The sequence below is a fragment of the Limanda limanda genome, chromosome 10 (assembly GCF_963576545.1).
Source record: "Limanda limanda chromosome 10, fLimLim1.1, whole genome shotgun sequence".
In the NCBI taxonomy this organism is placed as follows: domain Eukaryota; kingdom Metazoa; phylum Chordata; class Actinopteri; order Pleuronectiformes; family Pleuronectidae; genus Limanda; species Limanda limanda.
Genome location: NC_083645.1, coordinates 10933330 through 10958008, shown reverse-complemented (window position 1 = coordinate 10958008; position 24679 = coordinate 10933330). Strand labels below are relative to the sequence as shown.

The 24679-nt window shown below is 41.5% G+C and overlaps 1 protein-coding gene across 3 annotated transcripts; it reads left to right on the top strand.

The window, feature by feature from the left end:
- Positions 1–24: 24 nt before the first annotated feature.
- Positions 25–24679, top strand: tspan17 (tetraspanin 17). 3 transcript variants are annotated; one of them, XR_009680741.1, is made up of 9 exons: positions 25–634; positions 9924–9974; positions 13060–13206; positions 14417–14587; positions 15055–15180; positions 15368–15415; positions 16094–16242; positions 16339–16455; positions 19162–19230. XR_009680741.1 is itself a non-coding variant. In XM_061078982.1 (8 exons), the coding sequence occupies exons 1-8, from the start codon at positions 545–547 to the stop codon at positions 19607–19609; spliced, it is 816 nt and encodes a 271-aa protein (XP_060934965.1). In that variant the 5' UTR covers positions 25–544; the 3' UTR covers positions 19610–24679. The 3 variants fall into 3 exon arrangements, 2 of the variants coding, with proteins under 2 accessions (XP_060934965.1, XP_060934968.1); XM_061078982.1 differs by lacking the exons at positions 16094–16242; positions 16339–16455 and adding an exon at positions 19544–24679 and having other exon boundaries at positions 19162–19278; XM_061078985.1 differs by lacking the exon at positions 16094–16242.

The following is a 24679-nucleotide window of genomic DNA, read 5'->3' as shown; positions in this document are numbered from 1 at the left end:
GGCCCTCACTGGGACACCAGGTGCCGCTCTTGAGGTGAAAAGGGCGAGAAGCTCCGCAGTGGTTTCCTCTTTGACAGCAGGGGCTTGTTTTACAGCCCAAAACAACAAGGATGAGGATTCCCAGCGACGAGGCACCCGCAGCACTGATAATGAGGAAGACGATTAGGTGAAGAGCCCTCGGCCTCATCCTGCTCCGCCGCCGAAGTGACGCCAGGCCACTCGAGCATCGCCTGAACTGCAGATGAACGAGCCTCAAAGTGTCCCCGGATTTGTTGTTGTTAGCCGCGGATGCTAACCAGAGAAGTTGTGAGTTAGCTGGCCTAGCGAGCTAACTGTGAGAGCGAGGAGAAGCCCACCAGCCTCATGTGTTTGGTTCCCTGTCTGCTGTCCCGGCGGCTGCACTCGACGTCGTTTAGCTAATGGAGCCGACAAGCATCGGCTTCACCAGTTCAACCCCCGCAGCTTTGGCCACCGAGCCCCCGAAGTACCAGTCCTCGTAGTTAGTTACCTAGCTTAGCTGTTAGCCACCACTATCCCTGGAAGAATGAGCAGAAACAAACACCAACATTTAAAAGGGTCCGAGGTCAGCTGCTGTGTGAAATACTTCTTATTCGGATTCAACATTCTCTTCTGGGTAAGTAACTCCAGTCACTGTGTGGTGTTAAACCAAATAAAGGGAATGTGGCTCATTAAAAGTATGTTGAAAGATTCTGGGAGTTAGCTTAACGTTCACATCGTCGCTGTGGACAAAGTAAACAAGAGTAAACCACGATATAGCACTGTTTTTAATGGTAAACACCAGTTCAAACATCTAGTTAAGTTTGAAATTAGCCATGCTTCTGCCATGTGTTGTTGTAGTTGTTGTGGATAGTTGTTTATTTGTTTTAAATTGCATAACAATAGGTTCATTGACTAAGAGGTCGTCACCTAATGGATTTTTCGTGCAGGAAAGTAGCTAAAGAGTCATCAAAATTAGCACTAAAGCTAAAAACATTGTTGCCATAACTTTTATAGACTATAAATATATGACAAAATAATAAAATTGAGTCGCTCCATTTATGTGAGTAAGTCTTTTTCTGTTGGTGGGAAACTTTTCTCTTGCGAAACTCCTGAAGTGACTAATGGTGATGAGTACAATGTAAACATGTCCAGCCCATATGATATTACTGGCTGATCCAGTTTTTTCGAAGAGTAAATTAATCTCTTTGCTTATAGTTTGGTAATCTCTCTGTTTGGTGGACCCACAAAGTAGCCAGGGACTAAAGTTGGGCTCATGTTGGTTCCCCTCCTCACTTTGACCCGGCACTAAGCAGTGGTACCATTGTGTTTGAGTCAGAGAAAAGGCAGGAGACTCCTCTGCATTGTTAGGCCAGTGGCAAGTGAGACCACGTCTCCTTTACAATGCGCCCTCCATCGTTCTTCTCCCACCCTCAGTCTGAAAAGTTCTTCTGTCTGGTCTCCCTCTCCCCTCCCTGCTCGCCCATCTGCGTTGCCTCTGTGCAACTGGTGTAGTACAATGTTTGCGGGTAGAGCGATGGCGTGTCTGTCTGCCTCTGAGGGGCTACCCACACACTGCCTGAAGGAAAAAGCCACACGGGCCTGAATACCACCCAGCCCTCCTCTTCCCAAGCACCCCTTTCACTCTGTCCACAACCATAGTGTTCAGGCTCTGTGGGAAACCATTGTTTCCCTTCACTCACACACCCACAAACACACAAAGAGGGGGTGGTGAGAACAAAGATTGGGGGGAGCATAGGGTGTGATCCTGCATTTTCTCGCCTCGTATTCTTGTTTCGTCTAATCCACATGAAACTCGCTCTCCTTTCGTCACCACCACCCTATTCCTCCATTTCACAACATGGGAGCATTACACCATACCTGTGACATGTGAGGTAATATGAATTGCAAAACATGCCACAAGCCAGAGTTTCTCGTTTTTTATTAAATGAAAAATTCCCAGATTAATTTAATAATTTCCCTTACAATTGAAAAAGCACTCTGTAATTTAGTTGGATTGAGAAATAAACCAGGAAACATTGAGTCATAGGGCTGTAGTGTTGGGTTTGACTCATTGGGTCTCTTCAGACACTCAGGCCGAGCTAACAGTCCTGTGTCTGAGCTCTCTGTGAAACAAGTTCCAGCTCGCTGGATGTTTCCGTTAATAATCACTAAAAGATGTTCTCCTCTTGTCTGTGTGCTGTGAAACTGGATATGACAGACAAGCCAGTGCGTTGCTGGAATAGAAAGAGATGGGGTCTACTCTCCACAGATCACCCCATTTGTCTTTCCTCTAGTGATCTTGTCAGGCTTGGAAATGCTGCCCAAATTGAGACAGAATGCTTGTAGGACCCTAAATATTGTGAACAAAATAGGGCAATAAAACTTAATGCTCTGCTTCTGTGTGAATTCTTCCGGCGCCCGGACACGCTGTTGACAGCCAGACATTCTCACCCAAGAACAACCAACCTTCTCTCGTCCTCAGAATAGACAAATTCCTCACATCCATTTAATTAATCACATTTTCTGCCTGAGCTGCTGAAATGTTTGGATGCTCTGCGTGCTGTAATTAAAAGCTTGTTAAGCTGTAACCAAGTTGCTGAGTTGGTTGGATGCAGCTTGTCTGTTATTAGCCAGCTACAGCTTCAAATGTCTGTTCGCATTTGGCACCCAATAGGCGTTGGTGGAACGCATCACAGGTAGAGAGCAGCAGAAAACCCAGTGTGAATGCAGCCTTTTGAGGACGCATTTGCTGTAGTATGATGTGGACAGAGTAGGGCTGTAACGATTCCTTAACGGAGATCTAAACTTAGATTCTAGCATCCATGATCTTGCATTGCAAAATAGGACGACACAACCGTGAGACACACAACCCCACCCACTTCCACCGCTACAGTTGCCTCCTCTCACTCTTCCTCCCAAACATGCACGCACACACACATTGAAACAGAAAGAATCAAAACCAAACCGTTTATTTAGAGGATCATCATACCCATTGTACTGCATATTGCTTCCTTCATCTGGAGCTCAGGATTCAGAAACAATGAACACAAAACATAAGTAAACGAGTCACAACTTGTGAACATTTCCACAAGTTTGAAAACTCATCGGTGGTCCCTGTCCTTCCTCTGACGAGCCATTTAGGGAGAGAATGGTCTAACATTAAGAATTACTTTTTGACTGTTCAGAGTACACTGTCCAGGTACTTAAGGTGCATTACATGTTGTCATACTTGTCGATGTGAGCATGCTTATGAACTCAAAATTGTATATGTGTTTGGTAGAGCTGAAACTGTTACTTGATTAATCACTTAATCAGTTAACCAATTAGGTTTTGTAATTATTTGCAAGAAAATTCAATCACTGATCCTAAAACTTTGCCTGCTTTTAATCTGTGAGCATTAAATGTCTTTGCTCATCAAAAGGGAAAGTAAATTAAATATCTTCTGGTGTTTGGGTCATTGGTTAGATGGAGCAAATAATCACCAGTATGTGTCCTCCGGCTCTGGGAAATCGCATGAGCATTGTCACTATTTTTCCGACAAAATATCTTGACAAATTGATTACTTAAGAAAATATTCATCAGGTTAACTCATAAATAATTGTTGTGTCCCCAGCAAATAACATGACAATCCTCCACAGCGCAGCTGATGCACACTCACATATTACTTTATAAGGAACACCATACTAAGACTGAGTAGGACCTTCCTTTGCTCTAAAAACCACCTGAATTATTTATGACATGGATTCCGCATGATGTTGGAAACTTTCCTTTGAGATTCTGCTTCACATCTTTCCTGCAGATTTGTAGGCTGCAGATTCATGCTGCCAATCTCTGTTCTATCATATCCCAAAGGTGTTTTATTGGATTCAGGTCTGGTAGCTGAGCAGGCCCCCGAAGTTCACTCATCTCACTGTCTTGTGAAAGCAGTTTGAGACAACTTTTACTTTTTTGGACAGGGAGCATTATCCACCTTAAGGTATTCATTAGATGACGGTGAATTGTGGCCATGAAGGGATGAGCATGGTCAGCCATGATTGATTGACCATGATTGATTGGTGTTAAGGGCCCAAAGTGAGACAAGAAAACGTTCTCCCACTATTTGGTTGTGTCCAGTCATACTTTATAAAACAGAGATTCATCAGACCAGGTTCTGTTTTTCAGTCTTAAACCTGGCTGCTGCAGATTTCTGCTCCTGGCTGACAGCAGTGGGACATGATGTGGTCGTCTGCTGTTGTAGACCGTCCACCTCGAGGTTTGACATGTTGTCCAAGTTGAGATGCTTTGCTGCTCACCACAGTTGTAAAGAGTGGTTTTCTGACTAACCACAGCCTATCAGCTCCAACTATTCTGAACTTTCTCATCAGCAAGGCGTTTCCATCTGTAGAAGTCCCGCCCAATGGACGTCTTTTGTATTTCACACCATTCTGACTAAAATCAAGAGGCTATTGTGCATGACAATGTGAATGTGACGTACTCAAACCAGCCCTTCTGGCTTCAGCAATCATGCCCCTGTCAAAGGCACTAAGATCCTATGATTTTCTCCATTCACATGTTTGATGTGAACATTGGCCAATTAAACTGTATCTACATATTTCTAAGCACCGCTCTGCTTCGTGATTGGATAATAGCACAAATAAGCAGGTGTACAGTTGCCCCTGTCCCCACTGAGTAAACATATACATGCCGAGACACGAAATAACAGCTATTTTCTATCTTCTGGCGGTTAGTCTGAGGATGAATGTGTATGTTTTTCTGTTCAGTAGTATTTGCCGTCTACCACAGATAAAATCAAATGTGAACAGGGAGGCAAAGTCCACTCACTAAAAGATTTTTCTTTTCTGATTTGTTCTGATTTGTGCTCCGATACCATGAGTCAACTGCAGTCCCTCTCAGTTGGGTCTCTGGCTACAAGATAATAGCAGAGACAGGATCTAACTTTTTCACGATTATAGACGTAGTTAGTCCATTCCAGTCAGATACATTTGGGACTTGAATCCAATTTCAGACTCTTGTAGCATTGCTGCAATTAATCAGCCAAATAGATTCATTGATTTTGCACTATCAAGCACAGAGAAGTGTGAATGCAAAAATCTGTGGAAGTGATACTTTGCTCTTGAGTCAGACGAGCTACACATTTTGTTGTTATCGTATCATCAAGAATGACTGCATTCACACAATGGGACACATTAGATATTCAGCTTTTTAGGGAGTCATTGAAAGGGCAGTCTCACTTGAGTAAGTCCATACCGTGTGTGTGTGCGTGTGCATGTGCGTGTTCAGGCAGCGTGAAGCTTGGTTTGTCTGCTAGTTAGTTAAGGTTAATGGGATCAGCTGGCTTAAAAGGCATCTTCTCATGTGTTGATAATCACTGTGTCCACGAGTAGAAGAACCCTTTGCTCTGGACTGGGAAATACACATTTAACAGCAGTACTTGACAGTGAAATTATCTGAGCAGACTGATTTAAATAACAAGGCAGACACAAGGACCTCCAAGTCCAGCCATTGTTATTTGCTTATTGGCTTAAGAACAGCGATAAAGGCACAGGGATTTGATAGTAGGATAAAGATACACAGAGGAATAGGAAACAAATTACTGGCAGGTGAGATTTAAGTAAACAAACCCTAGCGGGCTTTTAAAAAGCACAAACAAAAGAGATGTCCTCTGAGCACGGATGAGTGTAGAATGTTTGTCAAATTTAATTTGTTACATTTTCACTCTCTTTTTGTCTCAGAGTAGCAGTGGCACAATCTGTTTTTCCATGCCACCAACTGACCTGAATTTGACTCTGACTGCCCACATTATACTGCGGAAAAACTAACAAGCATGACACAAAGGCAGGTTCAGTTCAATCTCAGTGTACTCATTCATTAAATACACTTGAAGCCAAACCATATTGTCCCACGAAGGAAACTGTGTTTGCAGATAGGCCTTTAAAACACACACATTATGTGGTTTAACATAATGGTGACTTTACATACGCAACGCTCAAACAACCCTTGTTTTTCATGACTCCAGTGCACTCAGCTTCCAGTTTCTAACGCTTGCCTGCATGCTTTAGTTGGACTCAAAAAACAATAACGTGATGGTCAGACTGGGAATGAGATTCAGTCATGTATGCTGCTTGGATTACCCCAATTTAAGGATTACTAGTAGAAGAAAGAGCAGTCTAGACTTCAGTCGTCTCCAGAACACATAGAGCTTTGAATGGAACTAACTAGGACTGCTGATAAGAGACCGTAGCGTATCTACCATCTATTGGTGGCGGTGATGTACTTGATGCTGGAACACAAATAGAGTCCACTCTCATACACGCCCTTGATGACGGGCACACTGGGAATTTTGTTAAAGTTTGTAGGCAACCAAGAAAGTTGGGGAGGGTTGTTTTGCTCTAGTTTTTTGTAATCGTATTACTCACTGGTAATATGTTGGCATTTCAAATGGATTAAAAACATTTTTTCACATTCTTACATTATAGAACCTTAAAATGTTCTTAGGTTCAGTCTTGATTTTTCATTATCTCATCTCTGGACATGTTTAGTTATTCTGTATTTCATAAATAAAATTGATGGAAATATTCCAAGACTGAAAAAGAGATAGTAAACCAGATTGATAGGCTCTCAGCCAGGCATGGAAACCTACATGTCTCATTTAATGCTGCCTAAGAGGTCATCTGAAACTATAGCGATGGCACTTGATGTGCTTTTATGTACTTTTGACCAGAAAAAAATACAAAATTGGCCATATAACCAAAGTACTGTTCTGCTGACTGGCTGGTGTTTTATTTTAGAAGCCCACAGAGTAATGAGGCAATTTTTTTCTTTCTCCTATTTGATAATCCGCTGCAGAGGGAAGATGGAGAGATGGAGAGATAGGGAGAGCGAGGGGAAGATTCTTTAGTCAATCATCAGGGCATCGTGTAATTGATGATTTGAGCAATTAGCCTGAAGTGGTTGTAATATTTATTTTAAGTGCCTGTAATTTACATGAACTACTACACGATAAAGCACCATAGGACACATGACATCAGTCATTGTGGCTTGAGGGTTGTGTTCTTTTTATCTGCCAAGTGCTCGGGTATCATTAGAAATGAGAACTCCATCATAATGTTCGTACGCCAAGCTATTCTTAATCATTTCTAGCTAATTAGGAAAGTTTTAATTGATCTTCTGTTTTATATTGAGAGATATTTGTATTTAGGAAATGAGTTCTGTGTGTGCCAGATATTCTTTCGAGTTTCCTCAACTGACTGATTTCCTGTAGAGGACAGACAAATGGAAGCGAGACAGGAAGAACATCAGCCACATAGGCGGAAAGTGTCAACCTTCAGAAAAGAATACATTTTATATCGGAAAATCATAACCTTCTTTTTTGTGATATGGAGCTCATACAAATGTGTTTTGTTGAAAAGGGCAGCGTCCTGGTGGCAACCTCAAGGAATCTTTCTCATGAAATGACCACTTTGATTCAACATAGATTTTTTGTGTCAGTGAGGCAGGATTGCAGAGTTTTGCCTTCAGGTTAGACCGAGGGCGCTCCTTCATGGGCTTTGTTCTTAGAAAGTTCCGAGCCTTGAAGCAAGTCACTAATCTCAGCAAAAGGTCACACCCTAGTATATGACACACAAGGATTTGGGACGCTTTATTCAGTGACAGTAAAAATTGTCCAAACCAGACTGTCATCGCAGTCCGATTTATATATTTAGCAGTGACTTAACAAACCGACAACACAGTGCAGCAAAGAGTTGATTGCAGAAATGTTTCCCTCGCCTTTTAAAATCCAAATATTTGAAATTGTTTTTTTTTACCAAGGTTGGTTTGCCCATATAGCCATTAGAAAACCAATATAACATAAATTGTACCTTCTCGCTGGTGACATCCATGATTAGAGGCACGATGTTTTTGGAATTTTGTCTGCCCGACTGTCTGTCCATCAGTTTCTCATGAACTCGAGGGGATTTCCTTTGTACAATTGTTTGCTTGGACTAAACTGATTAGAATTTAGGAGTCATATGTCAAGATCAAACTAGTCATGGCGCAATTTAACAAATGTCTGCTAGAATAAAATGACCAAGTTATAACATTTTATGTCAAAAATGTTTTGCAGAACTCTGCAACAAAAGGGAACATGTGATTGTATTTCCCTCAACTTCACTGGTTCGCACAGGCTTACAAATAGTCAATAACTATCCTTAAAAAAGTAATGAATAACTGTTCACTCCTTTGAATATACAATACATCTGTGCACTTGTCACTTTATTAGAAACGCCTATCTTATGCTGTATAAATACAACAGTCCTGCAACAAATCCCTTCTAATGCCTCTTCAACGGTATGATCTCAGAAATATGTGGAGGCCACTGTTGAACTGTACTGCTTTATATAAAGAGATGTGTGTTTTGTTTAGCTGTCTGTCATTGATTTGAATGGTGTGAAAAAAATATTAGAAACTAGCTTGAACATACAGAATGCAGCTTAGCAACAACCCCGTCTACGTCTTCCAAAATAAACAACTGAATGAACACGTCTTTACGGTTAAAACAACAAAATACAGCATCTAGAAAGACTTTCTGTAACAATATACTTGAGGTGGAGCTGTACAATTGTGGTCTTCATGCTGTAAACTGAGAGTTGTTTTCTCTGTCATGATTTTTTGTGCTCTCGGTAATTATGTAGAGTATTTTGAGTGAGAGGCTCAATGGTTTATTACTCTCGCCCTGTCAGTTTAATCTCCTCTGACTGATCTCCAGCTGCTTACCTTCGCGTCACTTTCAAGCCGAAGCCACCACACCCTTCCATAGAACTGCTTGCATAACTGCCAAGTCAACTCGGCAGCAGCAGCACCCCCTCCCAGTGACTGCTGCTGCTGTTGTTATTATCACACTGTGGGTCCTGTTCGGCATTGACAGGTTTCCTTTGCTTTTCTTGCTTTATTTAATCAACTTCGCAGCAGTGTGATTTAACTCAATTTCAATGTAATTTTCATTGTTATGTCCTTCAGCTAAGTGCATTACTCTACCAAATCTCTTACAAATTACATTTTTTGGCAGCTAAGAAACTTTCGATCTTTACTGACACGTAGTCTAATATAATCTCGATTCCTCTCTGCTGTATTTTTTTTCATTTAGTGTTTTTTTTTTAACTTTTGGTGGTCCAGTGCTGTGGTCACCCTGTACTTTCTGAAGTTCTTCTTATGTGGCTTGTTTTAGGCTGAGCCCTATAATCATTCCTCCCTTTGATGGGAGACTAATACAGGAGGGATTCACCTTTTAACACATACTCTTACGCAGCCCAGTGCAATGACTTAAACCTGCAATAACTGGCAAATGTAATGAGTCCCTCTGTTCACAGCTAGTTTAAGAGACATAAGTCTTTTGAGAATTCACTATTGTTTAAAAGCTCTGAAGCTATTTTTCTTCCGAAAAGTAAAAGGAGTTCTACATGGGCTCACTTTAAACTGCCAGGTTTAGAAGAGTACTTGGAGGTTATATTGATTTAGAAGATCTTTGTATTTGTGTTCGGAATTATCTTGTTTTTGCTTTGGGCAAGGATGTATTGGGAAAAGGTGATGTCATGGATTACTGTTGATCAATCAGAGTTTAAAAAAACAAATTACTGTAGACTGTTGTGTTTCCATGGAGACACCCCTTTAAACCTAGAACGACTGAATCGCACCCTCAGTCTTTTTTCTTTCTTTTTTTTAAATTAAACGTTTGTGTTTATATTTGATCTGTCACGTCAGAGGTTTTTGTCTGTCTTTGATGCTCATTAGATCTCAAGTATTCATGCTTTTAAACAAATACTGAAGAAATATAGTGACATTTTGAGATACTTGAAACTGGCAAGATGTAAAATAGTCTCATAACTAATGGTTATGGCCGCTTTTTATGTGACAGAAGATCCTCTTCTCTCTGCTTTGTTTTACAGTTACTAGGCGCAGCATTCTTATGCATAGGCTTTTGGGCATGGGCGGAGAAGGTAAGTACAAACACATGCACACATAAACACACACTGGTGAAGTACAACATGACTGGCTCAACAGCATAGCTCAAATTTTTCCACCGTCCTGGCCGAAACGAGCTGAGGGAGTTTAGGTGGGAGCGGAGAGTTTGACAGAAGTGGAGTAGAAATATGAAGACGAAGAATGAGTATTTACTAATAACAATCCTGTAAACACGTCTTCTGGCTGCTGCACTCTAGAGGATAGTTGGGCCGACTTTTGAGCCAATTCGCCCCATCCGACATTTGCGTTCCTGACCGGAGGCCAGTCGGTGCTGAATATCTGCTCAAATGTTCCTGAAGTCTGAGGGATTTACAAAATAATCTTAATGCTACTGATGGAGTCGAAGCCGCCCTGATCTAGTTACCGTAATTGGCTCCTACAGAAACCATCAATCGCCAATGACAGCAAGCTGACCTTGGAATCACCACCAACTGGACAGCGCACATACAAGTGTAGCCAGCTGACAACGTCAGTCCTCCTCCATTTTGTTATTTTCTGGCCAAATCGTAGAGTGTGTGCGTTCTTGCGATTATTATGTTAAAAAATCTGTAAAATATGTCCTCTGGTCGTTATTAAGATCGGTTACGAGTTAAAAAATCCTCTAGTGTGCACCAGGCCATAGACACCTTTGGAAATTAACAATGTTGCTGGAGCCCATCCGTTAAAAAAATGGAACAGGTACTAGAACAGAATAAATGAACTGGACCTTCAGATTCTATTTATTTCCCACAGTGCAAGCCACAAATGTCAGGTGTCATGTGCTTATAAGAGGTTGTTTTTCAACATTTCTTCCAACAGATTTTACAGTCAATTTGTTGATTCATTAGCTAGAAAATGCCCCATTCAGTTCAGTAAATTCTGCAGAAGCTTGGACTCATTAGTAACATCTGGTCATGAACTCCGCAAATAGACCTGCACCGGAGTACCTTTGTGGAACAGAGTGAATAATTTAAAAGGATTTTGCCAAATGATGAATAGCGGGTACTGGAAAGACACAATGGCGAGTTTGGGTCTCAGTGACTCAGCTGATTAGTTTCAACCCTGCTGCGTGCAGCCCGACCACATTATTGTTTCAGGGCCTCATGCTTAAATTCAAATAAAGGAGGTATATTCTCCACCAGTGCCATAAAAACACAAGAATGCGGTATTGTCCTGCAGTTGTTCCTCAGCTCAGTGCAGAGCAGCTTAAGTTAAGCAGTATGAGACTTCAGCTGGTTGGGCTTTAGATGCAAGTTTTATTTTGACCTGCACTATATGTGAAAAATAAACAGTATGCCAGAACGGAGAGCAGGGGCCCACATTTACAAACAATAAATGGTAGGTTCCCTTTAGGTGAGAGATTCTGAGAGACCACCCAGGAATTGGAACACCTATTATATTTGAACAAGCTTTTAGACCCACAAACAATGCTCCTCATGTTACACTACACAGTGAAAGTAAAGGTGACCTATTACGCACATTTCCAGCTCTATATTTTTACTCTGAAACTCCAGAAATTCAAAAAAAAGATCAACAAAGTCTATATTTGTCTAAAATTGCCTGTTACACAGCCCCTCATTTAAGCCTCTGACTGAAACAGGCAATTTGAGCTCAGTGCTTCTTAAAAACCGACAGCAAAACCAGTGCTTTGTAGCAGCGCCTCATCCTCTTTACTGGTACGGAGGTTCTGAAAGCAAACCGTAAATCTAAGAAACAAAACATAACTGATTGCGAATAATAACTTCTTAAATCCATCTGTATATGTTTAAGCCCGAATCTGATCTAAGAATATGAGAGTGGGATGCAGGGTTTCCCCCAGTGCTGTATAGGCCTGGCGGGCCTATTTAACCCCTTATCAAAATAAAAAAGTTAGGTGTGCATATTAAACAAAGTGCAACATGTTTAGAGTATAAGAAACAATGGTGTCCAGCTCAAAATCCGACTCAACACCCCCCCCCCCGCGGGTGCCTTCTAGCAGCCCTACCACCAGGCTTAGCAAGTTTTCTGGGGGAAACCCTGGGATGCATGAACATCCCCAGCAACAAAGATTACAGCAGGATGTCTGTGTTGGGTAAATAATTACGCCCATTACCTGCTTATTGTGTGGATTTGTTCCCGTCACAATCCTTATATGAAAGTGTTTCTGTATATGCCCTTTTTAATCACTGTACTTTTTGGAAAAGTACCAAAATGTTCAAGTGGAAAACGACTGCTGACATTTAATCCAAAAACTAAAGTTGCCAGTAAAATGTGACTGTTTGTTTGCAGGAGTACACACAATCCATATAAAACTCCTCAAGTCCCCTATTTTGGGAGAACAAGCTGTGCTCGGAGCGGATGACTGTATGAACAAATCTGTGCTGATATCAGCTTGTCGTAAATGTAAAAACAAAAATTGGGAGTTTGGCATTCAGAGCGGTGTGACGCAGGAGCTGTTATCTCACAAAGATTACTTTTGAATTTGAAACTTTAAATATTGACATAGCATACATGATAAAAGCATTTTCCATTAAGCTGAGTCACTGTCTTCAAAGTGTAATACAGATTGAGAAAGGGCCGTTCTTTCAGATAAAGCATGTCTGTCAGTGTAAGGCATGATGCAGACCAGAGGCTGACAGGAAAACATGTTCGTGTATACACTGTGTCCTCGGGGGCCGTGGGGCCGGACAGGAAGGACAGATGTCTGCTGTGAACATTTCTGTCCCCTGATAAAAGTGACTTATTTTGTTGGCTGGACAGTGATCTACCGGAGAGTGAAGCTGTGTTGTAGATAAACTGATAAGATAGCACCATGTGGGGTTTGTTGTTTTATTTAGAAAGCAACACATTTGATAAATACCAGTCAAATCCAACGACACTATTGTATTTCAATAGATTCCGTTACATTTCTGTATCTGCGACCCCAGTTGGTCTCTTGGGTGTGTCATTACTTCACTTCTTACTTTGACACCAAACTCTTTTCAAAGCTTAAAAATGAGTGATTTTCACGAGACCTCGTAAAAGAGATGATGAGGATTGATTGTGGAAATATTATAGTCAGAATTTAAACCCCTGCCTCTTGTCTTTTCTCCTCTCCCTCAGGGCGTGCTGTCCAATCTGTCGTCCATCACGGATCTAGGGGGTTTCGACCCTGTGTGGCTCTTCATCGTTGTGGGAGGGGTCATGTTCGTCCTGGGCTTTGCTGGCTGTATTGGAGCCCTCAGAGAGAACACCCTCTTGCTTAAATTTGTAAGCCAGCTCCTGATTCTCTCTGCACAGACTCCATTTTAACCACCCCACACCCTTTTTAGATCTGCAGTTCACACCAGAGCTGAGGCTGTCAGTTTTGATTCACTCAAGCCAAATGTTATGGGTGATTGCATGTTATTTGATTACTAAACCTACTCCTTTTTCACTAATAACCAGAGCCACTTATGTAGTCCTTATTGGCCATACAAATATTCCCATACTGGTGTCAACCAATGTTTTCTTCAGTGGCAACTTTTTGATTTTGGATTTGAAAGAAGCTCAGCATTGTTTCAAAGCCATGACCTCACCATTTTAGGACTTTTCTTTGTGTTCAGCTGTATTGATGAGCATGAGAACATATGAGTGACACAGTCAAACTAGCCTTGTTGCAGGCTGTGATTCTGAGTAGCTATTAACCCCAGCCCATGTCCATTAGCAGCAATAAGTCAGGCGTCAGGGTGAGCTGCTAATGTGGCTTTTGTGCATTTATCATAATCCCTGTCTCCTCCTACATTTACTGTAAAGGGATGACATAAGGGTACCTCTGGGACTGCGCTGAATGTTGCCACGCTCTTACTCAGCAAATCAGGACCAATCTTACCACCAGACCTGCACAGGGACACATGAGAGTTGTGGTCCTTTTCCAAGAAATACGAGGAAAAAAAATGGGTTAGGGTTAGGGTTGTTCTGGCCCTGAGAGCTCAAAAAGAGTGTGTCTTCAATAATTTGACAACACGTGCACAGCAATAGAAAAACACACCGCAAACACTCACAACACTACCAAATATAGACAACACTGCATATACTCACAACAATACAATTCACAACATGATCAAGTACTAACAACACAACCAAAATACTCACAACAAATAACACCACAACAATCTTTATCACTTGTAAGTGTCCCTTGGAAACTCTTTGTTATGTTGCATGTATTTTGTTGTGTTGCAAGGATTTGTTAATGTTGTGAGTAGTTTGTTGTATTGTGAGTACTTGCAGTGCATTTTATATTTGTGGCACATGTGTTGTCAAAATGATGAAAACGTTATCTCCATTTGCATGTATTGTGTTTATTTGCATGTGTTTTCTTGTGTTTATTGCAATGAGCTCTAAGGGCCACCACAATTTACAACACATGATACACAGATGTTTGAATTGTGACATTTTGTGTTTGCGTATTTACTCTGACGTGTGTCTTATACTTTTTCAGTTTTCTGTGTTCCTTGGTCTGATCTTCTTCTTGGAGCTGACTGCGGGGATCCTCGCCTTCGTCTTTAAGGACTGGATCAAAGACCAGCTCAACTTTTTCATCAACAATAATGTGAAGGCCTACCGAGATGACATCGACTTACAGAATCTCATTGACTTTGCCCAGGAATATGTGAGTCCACACTAACTGATTGAAACTTGTGTGTCACTGGCTCATGTTTCCAGGCTGTAAGAAGTCACTGCCTTCTCTATACATTTTTAGTTGTGTATGTGTTTAAAAGCTGATGTTGAATCTGCTCAGCGCTGGGCTGAGAGGAGAATGAGTCAGCAGCTGTGCAGTAAATCTCATGTTTAATGTGATTTCATTTCCTTCAAATGATTATCCAATTATATGAATGAAATGCTTTCGATAATTGGCTCCAATGTGAAAATGCTGGGCTCTGTCGTGTCGCACTGTAGAGCTAATTAGATCCGCTGTTGTCTTACCATTTGAGTCTGTCTGTCTGTAGTTTGCCACCCGCCCCAGCTAACCTGAGCCAGACTCTGTAGAGCTGTTTTAAGACCAGATCAGAGGAAATAAATGTGTCCGTTAGTCAAAGCTGGCAGTTTAATCTGGTGTTGTTGCTGCTGCTGTCTCAGTGGTCATGCTGCGGAGCTCACGGGCCCGACGACTGGAACCTCAACATCTACTTCAACTGCACTGAGCCGAACCCCAGCAGGGAGCGCTGTGGAGTCCCCTTTTCCTGTTGTGTTAAAGACCCCGCAGTAAGTCACTCGGCAATGAGAAAAATCAGGATTTTAATAAATAATCTAGGAGACAACTGCAACATTTCTTTCTTTAAGAAATAAGTAATTACCGGTAGTTATTTAAATTTCTCCTAATGTCACTCAGACATATAAATGATCCCCTATTTATAGAGTACTTCACATTTTTGTGTTGTTCTTTTTACAGGAGGATGTAATCAACACGCAGTGTGGTTATGATGTTCGGCTTCAATTGGTAAGTATCAACAGGTCTCTCTTTACCTATTGCTATTCTGTTTTCATGCTATATCTAATCTTGTCCTTCAGAATATATTCCATATATATCTAAATATAAAAAGACTTATACGATTCTAGCTGGTTACGGAGAACCAGTTCTTATTTATGGTACGGTCAAGGGCAGTCGTCTAAGGCATGATTGGCAGCCAATGCCAGCCTTCCTGGTTAGACTGACGCGATGCTCCTGAGTGGAATTACTCCTGAGGCAGAGTTGACTGACAAGCTGCAAACCTGCTTGATTGAGGTGATCTCAGCAGTTGTTCGGTTGGAGTTGCAATCGGCTTCATTTCTATTGGTCTTGATTGGTTCTCCAGGGTCTCTGCATGACCTTCAAAAGAAGGTAGTAAATCAGTTTAGTGACAATTAAATCCCTCAAAAAGTATTCAAACAACTTAATTTCTATTTTACAAGGTTTAACATTTTGTAACTACATTTTCAATATTCATAGCATGTTTTTCCAATGTGAATTTTTTTATAATGTAAAGCTTTGCAGACTTCTGTGCAGCTGCATTAAACTGCACAGAGCAGAACAAGCTGGTCCAGAAGTCAGACACATAAATTATATAGCATTCAGTTAATTTGACAAAATCAGACACCCGCTGCAGATTCTTGATTGTACTACACATGGAATACAAAGCCACTGAATCAGAGCCAGGCGGCCCCACACACTCGTGCCAAAGCAGGTGTCAGTGTTTACAGCTTGGAAGAGGGAGAAAAGCAGAACTGTCCTTCTGGTCGCAAAGACAATAAAGACATCACAGAAAGGAGTTGCAGAGACAGCAATCGGTAAACTTGTTCTCTTTTTTTATGTCAGCAAATAACAGTACCATTAAGTTGATTTGCATCTGTCTCATGTCTGTCTCTCACTAAACCTGCTCTCAGACATGCACTGGACTCCGCATATCCTCCGGACTTTACCCAGACGTCATGTCTGAAAATGGCTTAACTTAACTGGGCAGTGCATCTCTTCGTCTGTTTTTTGCTTTCAACCACTTCCAGGTCAGTTCTGTGACTTTGTGAATGACAAAAGTGCAACAGTTCATTATGTTTTATAACTGGCCAACGGTGTTCATAAAATGCAGCTTGAATATTGACTCACCGAAACAAACCTGTGCCATCAGGCTGCAGCTTCTGTGTGAACCACTGCAGACAGTGTGTGTCCATGATGGTACTCTGCATAGGCCATAGGTAATTACTTGACATTGACTATTGATTAAACATCGAATTTTAAATGTTGATCAGCTAGGCATACTGGGCCACATGGCTGCACATCTCTCCGAAATACAAGCTAAAGGACTCGGCCAACTTTTTTATATTTGACGAATGTACTTAATAAAATCCTGGTGAGCCAGCTTGAATGGGTCCAGTGAATTAATAATAGTGGGTTATCTATAATTTTCAGGTGCAATGAGTTTTACAGTGGAGGAGACACTGAATGTGTTGGTGTTAATCTTCAGGCTGCAGAGCCAAAGCTCTGTTATATTTGAGCTTTTTCTACATTTTGTTTTTTCTACAATTTTTAATTTTACAAATGTCAATATTATCTTAGTTTTGTATAGAATGTTTTATTCAATAATAATTTTATATAGATTTTTACAACACCTTCAAGGGTATCAGATGCCACTTACTACTTACAAGTAGGAAAAATAAAAAGGTCAATGTTGTTTATGCCTCAGGTTTACTGATGGAGCCAACAGTTTTAAAAGAGGGAGGATTGTAGTGGGAGCTCTGGGGCCTCAGGTGTGACTGGGACAATGGCAAATGGTTTACATGGCTCCGGGGTCAGGTCGGAGAGGCCCCTTTACGGACTTTCGCTTCAGGGCCCCAGGGAGGTCAGGACCGGCTTTGAACAGAGTTGAGTCTCATGTCATGAATCCCGATGGGTTTTTGAATGGAGGTGGGCCCTACCCCCACAAAGTGAGTTGTGTCTGTGACATGTTCCCATTATCTTAGTTTAATGTTTTACTGAGTACATTTAGTTAAATTCTCAGTTTCATAAGTATGTATGTGTGGCTTTTGTCAGCTGTTATTTTAATATACTGCAGCCATAGGAGGCCACTTGTAATGGCTGAGTTGCTTTTCACCGCTTTAGAAACCCACCTGGCCAATATCATGCTGACGATGCGATTCTGAGCAGTATTTTGTTTTCAAACAGCCTCATTTGTTCGGCCAAATGTAGCAGAGAGTGAATGGGAGAGAGAGTAAAGAATGCTAAGACCTCTGAGATTTATGTTAATACCTGTGTTAGTGAGCGTGTTACTGTTATTACTTTCCTCTTTGAGTTAGGCCCACCTCCCAGCATATCTGAATTCTGCTGTGTTGATACAGTGTTCCATAAAGGTTATTGCAATCTAGATTCTTAAGTTTTGCAATCTCAAAATCAATATATGTATTTAATAGAAGGAAGTTCAAGGTTTGTCCCCGATGAAATGGTTAGAGCTCAGTGTTGCAGTGATTTTGGTGTTTAAAAAAGGTCTTAAAGGTATTGAATTTAACTTCAGGATTCCTGTCATTGGTCCATCCATCATGCTTGATAAAGACATATGAAGTATAGTCCTTTTTTCTTCTTTTTTAAATACGTGTATATCTGGAAACAGTTTGCGGACACAGCAGTCTGTGAAGGGTTAAGCAGCGTGCAGACTCCTCTGCATACTTCTTGCCTTAATAACAGATTGTTCTTCTAACGGGGATAATTAGGCTCCAGTTTTAGCAGAGAGAGCAGCCTTACTACACTCTGTAATTGGCAACTCAGTGGGTTATGCCAGTCCGTTCCCTTTTCCTCTGTGTGTGGGTGTGGTGGTTACAACTCACTGCACTGCAGTCAGAAATACTGCTGTTGCTAGGCACACTGCAATACACTGAACCACCTGCCACGGAGTTGTTATGAATTCATTTTCTCTCTGCGTGCTCTTGTGCTGGCGCCATGGCTGTTGACACTATGCCCATCAGTGATATGCACCGAGTTCCTGTGCAGCCCTTTTTCATGGATGGCAGGATGAGAAACAGGAAGAGCAGGAGACCTGGGGAGGACAGCAGCACAACAAAGGCAGAGGGCTGAAATAGCTTGTGAGGAAGTTCACAGCCAGAACAACCTTGTGTTTCCTGTATTTTTTTTTTATTGGCTGCCAGTGGGCTCCCTTTACATCCCATTGGTTGAAAGATAGCCTTCAGGTTTTGCGATACAACAAAGGGTTTGCCTCGTTGACTCGTCTTGAAGAGTAACAAAGACAGCACTGTGTCGTCTTGTTCACACCCAGTCTAATTCTCCCCTTGTCAGTGTCTTTGCAGCTCTAATTTACACCTTTTTATTTGCATCTCTGAACGGAGCACATACATCATCGGCTGAATCTGCCAACGCAAACAGCCATCTGTCCGGTAACAGGAAACAGCTTCTGCCTGTTTGTTCAGTCCCAGTGTCCGCAGAGAAGACTGAATACACTGCCTTCTTATCCTCCATGATGTCCAGACACGGACATCTAAGAACGACTGTCACTCTTTCCTTCTGCCCTCCTCAGCGATGGAGTCAGCGGGCAAAACGCTGTGTATTTTTATTTTGTCCAGGATTAGTTAAAGGTCAGGCAGGTCAGAGTCTGATATTTCACTCATGCTAAAGTGTCCTATCTCGGAGCTCATGGATCTAATGATTACTAATAAACAATTTATGAAGTCATAATTTTATTGTGTCTGTACTTTGTTTCTGAAAAGGAGCTGGATCGGCAGAAATATATCTACACCAAGGGCTGTGTGGGACAGTTTGAGAAGTGGCTTCAGGACAACCTGATCATTGTAGCTGGAGTCTTTGTTGGTGTTGCACTTTTGCAGGTAAGGAATCATTGTAGATTATTATACCTGGAAATATTAATACGAGTACACTTTGTTCATTTTAAAATCACATGTTTATTTAAAACAGAAAATGTAGATTGTTTTTGATTTTGTGTCATCACTGCTGCCTAGTGGTGAGAAAAGGCAACATCAATCAAATCACTGCACTACAGCAGTCTGGTCCTTTTTTAAAATGGTTGAAATAAATTGTGTTGTGTTCTGATGTCCCTTCCTGTTCTAACGTCCTGTGTGGCTCCCTCCCCAGATTTTTGGTATCTGCCTTGCTCAAAACCTAGTGAGCGACGTCAATGCCGTCAAAGCCAACTGGTGACAGGAGAGGTGAGGTGAGGGAGCCCCCCCCCCAGGCCCACCCCAGGTCAACACAGCACACTAACAGTTCCCGTCCAGCTGAGGACGGAGAGCCATGAGCCCGGTCCACTTTCCAACTGAGCTCAGCAGCACACACACACTTACAGACAAACTGTCACTGAGCGTTTACTTTTCTGTGTAACGATGACACTTGAATGGTTAAAGGGAGAAAATATCCCACGCAAACCAAAACCGTCAACACTTTGTTTACCACTAAGCAGGGATTCTAACCCAAATAAACAGAGGACCGCCTTGCCTACTTCAGAGATAGTTTCCATTATGTTTGCTTTTTCCTCTTGATTTTGTTATTTAGACCAGTGTATTTATGGGGCACAGATGCACAAGGACTCCTGTCAGCTGGGAGATTGAAAGCCATGGATGAAAGTAAGAGACGACAAATGAAAAACAAAGGAAAAGGGACGACAAGTCTCAATCTCTTTGGTCAAGAGTAACTTTGTCACAGAGCCACAGTCCCACCCAGCGAGGGGTTGAGTATCTCATATAAAAACAGCAGAGTTTTTTTTACACGATTATCCCGACTTCCTGCTGCAGGGGATGGCGGGGGGGCAGCCGGCCAGCTGGCCAACAAACACATGGATTCTGTTGCGTGTTACATTTCCCAATTGTGACCTTTTTAATGACCACTGAGAAGACTCTGAACACTGGCTGGTCATGTCTCCAGCTTCAGCGTTTCAAGAGATTTAAATTCTAACTGTATATATATATAAAAAAAGTGCCATTAATTCTCAATGACATGTTTGTGTCTTTTCTGTTCTGTACATGATTCTCTGCACCCCCGCCCCACAATACCTCAGGGTCTGGCCGAAAGAACTCAGTCAAGACTCAAAGTGATTGTACACACACTTCAGGATCTGAGCTTCAGCACATTCAATTTGAACTCAAATATAGAAGGCTCTACATTAAAGTGCCAAGTCTCAGCTTTGATTTCAGTAGTTTAAAGTCAACATAGAAGGAACTGTGTGGGAGATTTAACCCTTTTAACACGTCGTGCCCAAATTTCAGGGCTTCAAAAATAATTGGACACATGAAGTCAAACAGAATTATCATATTTAATGTTTTGCTTAAAACCGTGGGCAGCCAGTGACTGTCTGAAGTCTACGGCCCACAGACATCAGCAGCCACTTTGTATCATCCCTGGTGACTCCCTCCCTCGCTGCTGCCTCCGTCGGCTCGGTCTTTAATATTCACCAAGTCGACTGTTGCTCAGTCAGACTGAGATCAGGTGACTGACTCAGCCCTTCACCCGAAAAGGCTCTGGTTGCCCTGGTTATATGTTGAGTATCGTGGTCCTGCTGACTAATTGCATGTCGTCCAACGGGTTTTAATGTGTGAGACTGAATCTGAGCTCTCGGGATGATCCTGTTCACCTGCATTTATCCTGTTGCTTCTGTTATCAGTGGAATCATCAGTAAATGCCAGTTCCACCAGCAGCCAAACATGTCTGAGCCCGAACACAACCAGCTCCATGTTCGACACATGAAGCTTTGATAATGAGCTGTTCATCTTTTCCCCCAGAATTCATCAGTGGATTGATTTTTGTTTCATCAGTCTTAAAGACTTTGTTCCACATCTCGACCGTCGACATGGAGAAATGCATACCATGTACCTGGGTAGCAGGATTTTCTTTTTTACTTGATGTACAACCATCCAATTACCGTTTACTGCTAAACCTGGGAGCTTTGTGCTAAAAGGGTTATATCTTCCAACACAATCTGTCAACGTTGATGTTAACCTACTTTTATCAAAGCGGATACTTCAATATGCTGAAGCTCAGTGCCTGCAGAACAAAATCATGTGCAAACGTACAAACACTTGAGGCCTTGACTCTATTATGCTTTCTGCCACCGGTAAAAAGCATATCTATCTATGTCTGTTAAAATTACACTAACTTATAGCAGAATAACACTAACAGTTCTTCGACAGCCACCCTGTTTGCCCTGCAGTAACTGTATTATCTGATGATTTACTGAAGGATATTAGATTGTATTATGGATGGCCTGGTGGGGTTAGGATTGTAGGTTATATGCTAAAGAGTGGGGGGAAAAAACTTAATGACGGAGTTTGTTGTTTATCTGAGCATCCCTCAGGCACATGGGATTGCTGGTTTGGGGCCTTTTTTACTTGACTTTGTTACCACACTTGTCTTACATTTATATCTTGTCTTCTGCATTATGTAAATATTCGTTTCTGTTCTTTGAATACGTCCTTTATTCATCCTTTCCTTTCGTAGAGAGACTTGTATCCCAGGTTTATTGTTTGACTTCAACAGGCGCCTGTTTTAAAGTCTGATCCATCAGGGAACTGCACATCATCTTCTTATCTGTGATGTTGTTAGCAGTCCAAACGAAGACCAAATAATCTCAGCTGGTCACAAGCTAACTGCCAAGATTTTATCTGGCTGCAATTCATACTTGATTAGGAACTCCTAATCCACATTAACAAACAGCATTTCTGCACAGCCAAAATGTGAATTAATTGTCCCTTTTTATGTGGCAAGTGCCAGTTGAAATGAGAAATCAAACAAAAAATTGCAAATGCTAACACATTGCTTTTATCTTTAATTCATTGTCTTGTCTATAGTTTGGCCTATTTTTTTTAAATAGAATAGTAAATACATGCTGTTACCTTTTTGATGTTAGCATCAGTGTCAATATAACATGAATGCTGCTTTTACTTTGACTAGATTATTGATAACTTAGTGCATTAACCAGGAAAATAACAAGTCTCACCTGATTTTGGCATTTGAACAATCTGCCATGTTGTCATGTTGTTTCCAGGCTGAGGGAAAATTCAGATTTTTTTATTCTCTTTTTCTTCGTTTACACTCAGCCCACATTGCCGTTTGTTTTTCATCTTATACAAAAAACCAAACTCTTGTCTCACACGTCAAGCTACAGCTTTTCATCTCGTCCGTGCTCCTCACAGAATGCAGGTATAACTGGGTTCACTTGATCATTTTATACGTCAATTTTTTTTATTTTTTCACAAGCATTATTCTATCGCACAGGTGGGTTTCAGGTGAGATTTACTGAAACACATGTTTTGAAATGAAGCGCACACAAGATGAGAGATGAGCAGAATTGCTATTTTCTGACATTACACCAAAACCTCTAACTGCTCTGTCATTTCCTTCAGCCACTGACGATTTCCCGCTGTGTGTACATTACATGTCACATGTTGCTCTCGCTCCCCATGCTCCCGCTTCCAAACCACTACCTGATCTGACTGCACATATCTCCTAGGCTGTCATTTTGATGTATTTTTAAACACAGCGCCTGTAGCAATCTGAAAGCAGAACACGTTTTCTCTTTAGTCTTTTTTCTTTCAGCTCCAATGTAGAAACATTTACAGGATAAAACACAACTTACGGCGAGTTAATCCTCACCCAAAGTTCCCTGAAGTGACATTGCTTTACTTTAATTTGTCTCGATTGTCCTGTAAAATGTACGAGGATGAAACCGGAAGCATTTTTTCATCACCTTTCTTTTTTCTAATTTTAATGAATTAGTGGATTTGATCAGTTAATCTGTTAAGTGTTCCCATCGTTTTCTTCTAAATCGCCCTCAAGGGAAAATGTTTTCTCAGGGTCTGAAACACCCCTTCCCTTCATAAATAAAGAGCAAACTCTGGTCATGCATGCAAGGAGACTGGTGTCGTACGTGACGTTAACAGAGCAGCCGCTGCCTTTTTGAGTGATGCCGCGGGTCTGGCTGGGGCAGATGGAGGCCACGGGTGTCAGTTCTGCTGCAGCTCTAAAACAAAAAAGCACCGACTTTCCGCAGCCTCCGCCGTGTCTAGATGGATCTGCCAATAATCAGAAAGTCACCTTGGTAATGAGGACTAAAGTGCCATAATAATCTGCAGGATGGCAGGACTTTCTTTATGCAGACTCTACAAAGGTGACTCGCTGGAGTTTGTTTGGTTTTAGCAGCTTCGGCTGCTTGTATTCCTCCAATGCAGGGGGGGGGGGGGCGAACAATGCTAATTGTGCTTTGTACTTTATCATAACAGCCTCGCAATCACAAAACAACCTCTTTCATTTTTTTCTGCTGTCCCTCTGGGCAGTTAAATCATTCCTGAGGAGCCTTATGCATAACATGAATGTATAAGTCTGTATCAGCATGGACCTACTACAGCAAGAAGTCTTAATCTTTACCCTCACATGCACGCAATGCACAAAACCAGTGAAGTTTAGTAATGTGAATTAAAACTTGCCTATTTTGTTTTCAATGTTACTCTGGTGTCCTCATCTTTTTTTAATTGTTTCGTTAGCAAAAAAGCAAATGAGCATTCCATTTCTTCTGTTTCCAGGCGTGTGTGTGTGCTCAGACCTATGTTTTATATGCAATCGCAAACTCTTTGTTTGGTTTGGCTTTTATGTCTCTTCAGTGGCTGTGGATGATTTTCTAAGTCTGATCACAAATCACTATATACAACTCTACATATGCATTTATGAAGGATTTAACTTTATTTCCCTTATATTCATGCAACACCGTCCTGTGATCCTGTCTAAGCTTTCGGGGTCTGCTTATGTCTCTGTCAAATAGTTCTTACAAAGGTGAGCAGCACATCACTCAACCGTTCCTGCCTGTTCAGACGCCGGTCACATCAGAGCACAAAGAAGCAGGAGAACTGATTTGTTTGTGATCATATTGAGTTGTTGACTGGTACACATTGGCTCCCAGTTGAAGAATATGGATACAGATACAGTAGATAGTGATCTCTTAGGCTCACAGAAATTATTCTGAATATCTTTGTTCAGCTGGGCAACACAAACAAGTTTTTTTTTTTTTCTTTCTGAGTTTAATTAACAGTCTGTTTCCAGTTGTGTCTCGATTGCAGCAGAACACAACAAACAAAACCGTACTGTCGATCAGTTGTTTCAGTCGCGACCCGTCCTCTGACGGGCAGCCTTGTAAAGAAATGTAAATGAAAACTGTGGGACATGGTCTGTTACACTGTATATTGTGTTAAAATATGCCTCTTTCATATATTAAAGGATTTAAGATAA

Coding starts and splice junctions, on each gene's coding strand:
- tspan17 (XM_061078982.1), top strand. CDS start 545: ATGAGCAGAAACAAACACCAACATTTAAAAGGGTCCGAGGTCAGCTGC. Junction 9,975..13,059: donor TTTGGGCATGGGCGGAGAAG/GTAAGTACAAAC, acceptor CCTCTCCCTCAG/GGCGTGCTGTCCAATCTGTC. Junction 15,181..15,367: donor GTTGTGTTAAAGACCCCGCA/GTAAGTCACTCG, acceptor TTCTTTTTACAG/GAGGATGTAATCAACACGCA.